At 30.5% G+C, this 10,903-nt stretch overlaps 1 protein-coding gene across 1 annotated transcript; it reads right to left on the bottom strand.

Moving 5' to 3' along the window:
* Positions 1-703: 703 nt before the first annotated feature.
* LOC113852324 (formin-like protein 20) lies at positions 704-2,332 on the bottom strand. Its single transcript, XM_027482556.1, has one exon. The coding sequence runs from the start codon at positions 2,330-2,332 to the stop codon at positions 704-706; it is 1,629 nt and encodes a 542-aa protein (XP_027338357.1).
* Positions 2,333-10,903: the final 8,571 nt, after the last annotated feature.

Here is a 10,903-nt window from a genome sequence, read left to right as displayed (position 1 = left end):
CTTTTAAATATTTCTGAACAATGAAAATTTGGGTTCTGTTTGCATGAATTAGACACGTACACCTCTCATATTTGGCTGACCGAGAGATATGGAAAGCAAAGATTCTTAGTGGCAATGGTTCTCTTTAGGCCTAAAAAACTAGAGTACGTGCATGAAAATTGAAACCTTTCTTTCTTTGTTTTATGTAAGTCGCAAGGAAAAGTCACCATTGAAAATGTTCTTCAAAACACAAGTGACAAACTCTTCTTTGTAGAATCGAGCTGGCTAGTATAGATATATCCAGCACAAAATCACAACTACTATTCAACAAATACAACCTTGTTGCTCCCAAGACAAAGGAGCATTAGAGAGTGATTAAAAGAATAAGGTTAAAAATGAAAACAAAGGCTCAGTGCATATTATGAAAACATACAAACTGGCAAACCAAAGTTGGTACTCCCAATGAATCTACTAGAGGCTCCAATAGGACAACAAAAACAGAATCAGAGCCTCAGTTATCTTCCTATACAAATATGTTATACGTAAACTCTAATGCATCTTTAGGACCATAACAAAATGCCATGAATCGATCAAAGTATGTGAAGATAAAACGGAGCAAACCCAAACCATTATTTTTCTTCAGCAGGCTCTAATAACTGAACTGAAAAAACCATAATTAGAGCCAAATTTTGGTACTCTTTTTTACAAAGTGTAATGTAACCTCTCACAGCAACGAGGCGTTGCTTTTCTTCTTCAAGGAGTTGAGTTTTTCGAGCCTCCACTCTCCCCTAAGCCGAGCAATGAAAGTTGCAGCCTTAACATTCACATCGGGGCTGGGGCAGAAAACGGAACCACTTACGTCGCCGTTGTGCTCCGTAACGCTGTTAGTGACGGCGTCGGTGACCGTCGTTTCTGACACATCAATGTCCTCGCGTTCTGGCGAGTTACATCGCGAGCTCTGGTTGCTACGAATCTTAACGAAGTCCCCGCGAACTACGAACTTCATCGCCGAAATCTTAAACGGCGGAGGCGGCGGCGGAACGGGAATCAGAGGCGACTGGTTCCCCGCGTTTATTGTCTCGTCGTTAAAGTTGACGGTTTTATTCGGCAACGGTGGTCTCCCGGGGTTTCGTCGGCGGGGAGGTTCTGGGGGAGGAGGGATCTGGCTCCTCCGCTTTGACGGTGGAGGAGGCGGCGGCGGCGGCGGCGCTGACACAGAATGGATTTTCTTGTTCTTGCCTGGTCCCTTTCTGAATAAACTGTGAAAAACTGACGGCGGAGGCGGCGGAGGAGGTGGCGGTGGCGGCGTTGATGGTGGTACGGTCGTGTTATTTGTTAATTCATCGACGTTATCGTAATGGTAATTGTGATTGTGATTATTTTTTGTCCTCTGTTTCTTCTTTTTCTTTCTCTGATTGGAGAGTACTGACTCCCAAACCATTGCTATCTCCCTCTTCACGGAGCTCTTCCTACGCTCACTCTTCCCGTGTTTGTGCTCTGATCGTGCCTTCGCCGACGGTGGCGGTGTCGGAGGAGCCGGCGGCGGGGACCGGATCCTAGAGAACTCGCGATCATCAAGCTCGGAAGTTATCTCACGAGTTCGTTCAACTTTTCGATTCGTGGGTCTCGAATTATGACGAGCTGATTCCGAGGGAGGAGGTAGTGGTGGTGGCGGCGGCGGAGGAGGTGGTGGCGTAGGTGACTTCAACGGCGGCGGCGAAGGACGAATTTCGTATGTATCCACGGGAATTTCCTTAACATGTACTTCTGCTACTTGTTGTTGGGGTGATTCCGGCCACCGTTTACGGTGTTCCACGGCGGAGAAGTGGTCCCTGGACGGCGAGCGAAACTGCTTATCGATTTCGAAGTCATCATAGAAACGGAACTTGTAACGGTCATCACTGGTTTCCCACTGGCGCAGATCTGGGTAGGAGCTGCTGTTCCTTCTCAACCGGGTAACGCCGGTTGCCGGTGACTGGAAGCGGGAGGGAGGGGCATCGTACACCTTTCTCTCCTCAGGGAAGCCGAACCATTGTCCCTCTTCCAACGGCACTTTGCGAAACGCAGCGTTTCGATCCGGAACGGCGTGGTCGTGGTCATTATTGTTTGGGGATGGTTCGTCGTCGTTTCGTCTTGCGAAAACGCCGCACAGAATGGCAAAAACGACAAGGAGAATGTTCAGTGAGTCCCAGCTGTTTTTGACAGAGGCTGGTCGGAGGAGGCGGGTGGCGGCGGAGAGAAGCGGCGGCACGGCGAGGAAGAGGATCGTTAAGATTACGATAGGGAATAGAATGATGAGCAATGGAGGGCTGATGAAGGGTGGTGATGAGTGCCACGAGCGACGGTGGGTCATGGTTGGTGCTTTGTTATTTGGTATATCACTTTATCCCTTCTTCTTCTTCTTCTTCTCTGTTGGGGTGACCCTCAGAGGGTAATGGTTTCGTTGTCCTCTTTCTTTTTTTGGGATATTTGATAGATATATAGATAAAGCCATCCTTTAAGTCTATATTACTGGAATTATAACAACGTACCATGCTCTTTTATTCATACCACACCCAATATACTTGTAGTACCAGTTACTTCCCCTCCTCCATATTTTAAGTTTTTCAATCAGATTTCTTCAATCCATTTTTCATTGCATTATATTTTTTATAATATTTCCATTGCTTTATGTAAAAAGATATGCAGAGAATTGTCCACTCTATATTACATGTCGTGATATAGAATGCGTACGTGTTTAATGGATTTTTTTCACAACCTGCAGTAGATGAGGAAGTGTGATGTGATATTCCATAATATCTATACAATCACAATTAAAAGGTAGTTATTAAGCTAATATAAGTTTATTAACAAATTGGATTTCTTGAAAAGATATAAGAGAATATAATGTTGCTATAGAATAATTTTAGAAATTTATTATCATGTTACCCCATCATAATATTAATCTTAAATTATCAATGCAAATTATCAATGAGATTCCCATTGTGGTCGGCACTTGGACCCCAGCTTTTACAGTTAACTTTTATTTTCTTTTCTTTTCTACTCTTTCTAACTCGAACTTTTCAAGCGCTTGCTATAATTATGCATTGCACCTGCAATTGGATAATAATATGTTGGGTTGTGTTGATATAATATCAAATTAATATTGGACACAAGGGTATAATACTTCAATTTTTTGTTTTGCTGTTTACTATTTTATCAATTTTATCTGGTAATTCTTTTCGACTTGGTTCAAGCAAAAGATGTATATTGATCTCAGCAGTGAATGTATTAATGCTTTACTTTAAAATAAGAAGAACAGACTCTTCTATTACATTATTGCTATCTATATTTCTCCAAGTTTTGTAATATATTATTTGTACATTTTATTATAATACATATAAATATTATCTAGTGTCTCATTTATTATTATTATTCTTTCTTTCTGTGGCTAAAACTCTTACTTCAAACATCAGGCAAAATTAACCAGAATAAAAGGTTACAGAGGAGATTTAGAGAGGAAAGAGACATTAAAATAACATTGTAATGTATTACAATAAACATAGAGTTTTAACCCTTTTTTATATTAATCGTAAATTCTAACTATTTAAAAAATAAATAATAATAAAAGAAGGTAATATGATAACTAATATTTAGAGATAATGACAAAAAAAAAAAATCAATAGTAGATGATAATCTACTATATAATATGATTAAATATTTTTAGATGTTTTTATGTATTCTAATAGCTATTGTTTAAAATTCTATAAAAAAAAACATGTTAACAAATATATACTAATCTTAAAAACGGACTATGACAAACTTTTCGATCATAGCAACTTGTCGGCATGATTATGGAGATATCAAATGCATTCAATCAACAACATTAATTACGTATACAAGATTTTAAACAAAACGCCTTCGCTTGTTTTGATCTCAACCCAATTTTTATGTTTATTCTTCAATTTACGTTATCTTTATCGTCCAAATAAATTTACGCGTAATTAAAAAAAAGAAGAAAGAAGGAAAGGAAGAATGAATATATAAGCTATAGACAAACAAAAGAAAGCAAAAACAAAGCCTAATTTGCAACAATCTCTTATTTTGTCTCTTAAGTATGGTGTCTTCTTATCTATAGATGCTAGCTATGAACGCGCACTAATCAAATCAAAGTCCTTGTTCTCTCGTGTACATTTGTTTTTGTGTATTTTTTTCTTTTGAACAAGAGAGTTAGTGTCACGTGTCATACGACAAAGTACTATGAATTGGTACTCCTACATTGTTTTAGCTTACGTTGAATCATTGGAGCGTGGCTGCAATGATTGAAACTCACTTCCTTTACAACAAGAGACCGCTAAACCTGGCTTTTCGGGAGCGCACTTCGTCAAAAGGCCAAAACCCAAATGGGACTCTCTATTTTTCTTTCAAAATTTTACTATTTGACTAGTTGTTGCTCAAAGTGTTCCATATCTACCATAGACAAATCGATTCTCTCTATGAATTGTTCTAGGCTCTATTCTAAAGTCTAATCTCCCTTTATTTTCATCTAAAGTATGATTTAAACAAATTAATAGTAAACTTTAAGCTGTTTTTCATTCATATTTATTGCCCCTACCACATTTTGAACTTTTTATACCCTTTTCATTCTGGCTCAAACTCGTGATATTAACCTAGGCAAAAGGCAATGAAACAAAGTTAAACAAATAGAAAACACCCCATTTTCATATGGATGCATTTACTTTGCCACCAAAACAACCTTTTCTTTTCCTATCCGATTGAATGAGGAGTGATTGTAACAAATATACTATGTGTATATGCATAAAATAAATATGATTTTTATAAAAGATACAGCAACTTAATAATTGAATAAGAGATATGAACTGAATAATAAAATAATGCACGATTCTTGAGAAAAGGATATTTTAACTACCATTCCTTGATGGGAGAGAATAATATTATATATACATCTAAATAATAATAATAATAATAATAAAATCCCCGTTTCAACTTATTACAATTTATATCTCTAGATTTTTTTAATCAACATAGAGTAAAGTAGTTAGAGAAAGGTCGAGAGGTGGATAAAAGTTTGTAGTTCAGTTTGACAATTGGAAACATATTTTAATAAAAAAAATTATAACAATAATCAAGATTTTTATTGTGTTATTGATTAATGAATGTCGAATAAGAATATTATGAAACACAAATACAAAGTTAACTTACAGTGGCTTGATAAAGTCCTCATCCAGCGTGACAAATACTATTTCTCATAACAAATAGTACCCCACACCAAACAACAAGTGTTTTATTGCGAACCAAAAAGTTGAACTACAAGGCTTACCTACATGTTGGGTCCTAGAGGGCTCTCAACTCCTATTATATATATATATATATATATATATATATATCCTATTCCTATGGTTATTTTATATAAACTAGAAGACCATGGCCTAATCATATGCTACCACGGTAAACGACACCAACACTTGACCTTTAATAGATCAAACATTGTTTGGATGAATTGAGTACGTAACAAAAGAGGAGTGGAATTGGGATTAGTTTTGTGGTTCAATGAAATTAAAGCCTTGTGGCGGGGTATTATCTTTTTGAGGAGATATAATTTTTCAAAGAGATAGAGAGGGAGACAGGTTGGGAAGGGAAAGCTTAGCTACACCTAAAGGCAGAGAACCCACAAAGTGACCCCTCATGTATCTGCCAGTCCAAGCCTCTCCAACAGCTAGCTTCCATTGCACACAGCCTCCAAAAGCTACTTTACATTATTCATACATAGTTTTAGAAATTAGTTAATTTGATTATAGTTTATCATGAACATAGGTTTTAAAGCTGTGTTAGTAACTGGCAAGAATCTCAACCATCATGCACTCGTTAAGTAAAGAGTAGCTTAAATCTTTTTAGTTTAATTAAGATGCTAGTGAATGACCCATTGAACAAGGAATATGGATTTTTGACATCCCTTAGGACGAAATTCCATGATTAAGAAAAGATTAAAAATTATAACAGTGAATAATAAATATTATGTCATATCAAATAAGATTTAAATTATTATTAATATTAAACTAAAAAAATAGTTAATCCCTAAGTGTTTCTATTTAAGAATACGACTTAAAAATTTATTATTCAAAAATTAATATTCACTAATTATTTATAAAATATGATTATATCATATGACCTCTTTTATATCAAACATTTATTGATTTTGTAAGTAAATACTAAACTGAATTTCAGATTTCAATTTAATTTGAACGTTGAATTTTTTAATTTATTTCTTAATTTTAAAAATATTTTCTATTTAATTTAGTTGATTTAATATAATAAAATATTTTAAAAAATTTTAGAGATTATCAAATCCTACAAATTTTATAAAATATATCTTTTACTTTTTTATTCAAAATACTTTTTTCAACTTATTAATAGCCATGTCGTATGTGAAATTCTCATTATTATATCGGTACTTTAATGAAAAAAATATTAAATGATAATGTAATATTCATTAATAATATTGAATGTTAAAAGTGTATGAATTCAATGCAATATAATAACAAGTCTTATAAGACTTACTCTGCTCAATAATTCCATAATTAATATTAAACATTACTAATTAAACTATTGAATTAAAAGTTATTTTTAATAGAAAAATATAAAAAATAATTGATATATAATTCATCAGATAATTTTATTTTAACGCCTTGTAGTAAAGACTTGAAATCTTTTTCCAGCAAAAAAAAAAAAACCCTAAAATTTTAGGGTGTGGGGATGGAGCTCCAAGCAAAATAAGAAATGCTTGATATTCAAATTTATATATAAAAAAAAGTATTTATTTGTTTCCTAAAGTCAAGTGAAAACTTGAAAACATGTACACGTGTTCTTAAACAAAATACATTATAGCAAAATGAATAGCCCAATTATTCATGGAAATCTCAATGTCACAAAAAATAAACAACTTTCTGAGACATTTCTTTTGTGTACACTCAATACACAAATTTACAAAACAAAGCTACGATTTATCCATCCTTCTCTCAACTTGAGTATAACCTACATATATATATATATATATCCTTCAAGCTTCTTTTTTCTTCATATGTATGCACATGTTTCGGCTGTTTTTTCATTTTCATTTTCACTGCAGAAGTAGCATCAGAGGGACCACAATACAAGAATCGTTCTTATTATCAGTAATATTGTACTAAAATTAAATTCATTTATATACTTCTCTAAAACTTGAGGCTTTTTAAAAGCAAATTTAAAATTCAAATTAATTATTTGGTTTAGGTTCATGAATCAATATCGTCATATTTTCTAAAATACTTTTAGGCCAATTACACAAGTTAGTTGAAGCAAATATGAACAATTACTTATTAAAACCAAAACAACCTTCTCAACGGAGCACATATAATCATGCGAAAATGAATGAGTGTTGGCCATTTATAGTCATTTTATGCTTTTTAATACTCGTTCATTCTGATTTCAGTAAGGTAACCCAAAATTATCAAGAAATTTAATCTAATAACCATTGTGATGGAAGGTGACAGAAGGACAGACGCGGAACAAAAATAGCATTAATTCTTAGTTTGATTTGCATGCATGGAAACTTCCTGGTGATTATCTTTGGAAAGGAACGCCAAAAAAAAAAAAAAGATCCAGTAAATAGTTGGACAAAAATTATAGAAAACAAATAATAGATATTATTCATTAATCAAGATTTGTTTATCAGCACCATGTACAAATATCATTTCTCATAACAAAATTTTCCTTGAGCACTCTTGCAACATATTAGTTGTTCTTGCATGTTTGCAAGCATGAATCCACAACATAGGCTGCATGACCAGGAGCATCTGACACATAAAGACAATTATAAACAGTAAGTAAAAGCATAATTAACTTAATTACAAATACAAATACAAAAGATTAAGGAAAAATAAAAGTAAGTAAAAGTTTGAATACCAATGTCGTCATCGATCAACTTGGACAAGTCATTGCCAAGAATGCAATCATAGGCAACCTCAAAGGGAATGTGATGACATTTTGCCCCACATAAAACAACACATTTTAGATAACTCTTACGAAGTTTAGTTGCGCATGTTAGTGCACATTTGGCAACACATTCGGCTTTACCATGGCTGCCCGGTGGTGAAGATGGAGCTTCTGCATCAGCTTGTGTGAATGCCATCGTAATCATTATCATAATCACAATTCCAATGGCCTTCATTTCACTCTTTGCCATAACTCTTTCCCTTTCTCTCAATTTTATGGTTAAATGTTCAATTTTTCTGCTGCTGTTTCAAGTGCAATGAACAACCTCAATTTATAGGCTGAGAACAGTGCATCAAGCTCTTTTCTGCCACTCAAACTTATTGATTATTAGCAATCAATATCGATCTACCTACATTATTATACATATGAAGAATAATAGTATAAATGTTCATTTAGCATAATAAATTATTTATCAAAAGTAAATCAAGAACATAAAACAAATTTAGAAAAGAGGTATTATTTAATAATGGTTAATTTATAAAGTTAATATCTTTTGAAGAGTTATTTATTTTAAATAAATTATAATTAACGATAAAAAATTAATTGACATCAGACAACTTTATTTTAAGGTCTAACCTTTATTTTTTAAGATACAAATAAATATTGACTATATAATCTTATATTTACGAGTCTTTGATTTATGTAACTTTATTTTAATGCATTATCAACATGTTAATATAACATTATAGTATTTAAAGTTGTATTTATTAAATATAATAAATGATTACTTTAATTACAAATATTATACAAAATTTTAATGTTATAATATTTTCATCAATTGTAATATATTTATTGTTAAAATCAAAAGTGATTTTTACAAATTGAACACCTGCTATATGTACACAAAAATTTATTACCGTTTAGAATAATTTTTTTTTATAGATATATTGTAAATTTGAAAAGTCAAATTCATATGAATTTTATAAATATGAAACAAAAAATACATAATATTTTATCATGAATATTATTTAACTAATTCTATATTTTTTAAATATAAAATATAGTAAACTTTAAGAAAAATGTTACTGTATTTAATGTGAATAATTTAATTTAATCGGTTATTCATTAATTATAATAGAGTTGCTATTTGAATGAATTTTGACGTTAGAAAAATATATTATATATCAAGCAACTAAGTAGAGTAATTTTTACAGATTTAATTCCAAACACTATACATTAAAATTAATTTAATTATATACGCTCACATTAGTATTGAATGCTATATTTTTTTAATGCAATATATGACTAATTGAATGCAAATAATTATATTTAATACATATATAAGTAAAAATAAGTGACCATTTTTATTTAATATTGTACTTACTAAATAGAATATACTTTTGTATATTAAATGAGTCCCCATTCCTAAAATTGAGTGTTTTAGGGATCTACTAAACAAAAGCATTTGTAAGAGTTACTTTTTCTACGGATAAATATTTATTTTAGTTTCTCCTAATTATAAACATTAATTATTTTAGTTTCTGACTTTACAAATTTTTTTTATTAATCTCTAATTTTTAAAAATAAAATTCAATTTAGTTCTTTATATATGTTATAAAATGGCAAAAAAATTAATGGTGAAAAAAAATTGAATAAATAATTTTAATATATGAAAACCTAATTTTCCTTTAAAGTTAAAGACTAAATTTCAAATTTTATCTTCAAAGATTTATTTGTCTTCAAGAAAGGTTAGTAGTATTAATTATTAAATTTATATTAATTCATTAATTAATTAATGGGGTTTTTATAATTTATTAAATACATATATAATAAATATAACATAAAAATTAATAATAATAATTTATGCTTATTGAATTATTTTTTTATAATAATAATAATTTAATTAATTTATTTATGTTTATTTAATAATTATAATTAATCATGGATCATAATATAAATTAAAAATAAAAATAAAATCAAATTACCTCGTATCAGAATAGGTGACTGTTGAATAATCTGACAGGCAGTACAATCTAAGTGAGTTCCACCTCTACTACAAACGAAACTTACTAAAATTTTTGCATGTCATCGTTTTAAGATTGTGTCTACATTAAAGGTGAAACTTATTTTTTCTACATGCTAGATGCAAAACTTGTGTGCAGCTAAGAAGACTGTAAATTGTTTTAAAAATATTATTTTAATAATTTTTTTAAAAAATATTAAAAAATAAATAAGTCAAAATCTTAAGACAAAAGTATATTAGTTCTTAATTACTTCAATGTAAGACTATTATGTTATGTTAGTCAAATCCTAATTAGCTTAAGATTCCATTTTAATTGATGAAAACATATTAAAAGAAAACTTGATGAAAATTGATTGGTTTGTCAAAAATTCAAATAATCGTAAAAGCTTAATTCTTATTAATAAACAATATTTTAAGAGTGTGGTTGATTTTCATGTCCAAAAAAGTTATAAAACACTTAAAAATTAAAAAAAAAATTGAGGAAAAAATTTAGAAGAATCCAATCTAGCGCGATAATTAAGTCTTCATCAAACTATTTTCCAAAACCACTACCAATCTTGTGTTTAAACATCAAAATTAAATATATAATAAGTTATAAAATCACTCTCTCAGTTATTTTTATAAAAAACAAAAGACTAAAACATTAATACTAAAAAAAATAATTAAAATAATTATATTTTTTATAAATATAAATTTTATTTTAAATATCTCACAATATTAAATTGTATAATTGATGTAATCACTACTCAGTAAAAATATATTTAATAATAAAAAAAAGTATAAAAAAATTTAATAATTAATACATCTTAAATTTATCTTATATTTTTATAATTAAACATATTTCATTTTATTCTTTATAAAAAAAACGGAAGGAAGTATATTAGAAGCACAAATCAAGAGAATATAAAAGAAATTTGAAGAAGGGAAAAA

Source organism: Abrus precatorius, unplaced genomic scaffold (genome assembly GCF_003935025.1).
Source record: "Abrus precatorius isolate BTA unplaced genomic scaffold, Abrus_2018 Scaffold10, whole genome shotgun sequence".
In the NCBI taxonomy this organism is placed as follows: domain Eukaryota; kingdom Viridiplantae; phylum Streptophyta; class Magnoliopsida; order Fabales; family Fabaceae; genus Abrus; species Abrus precatorius.
This window is presented reverse-complemented; position numbering and strand designations above follow the sequence as displayed.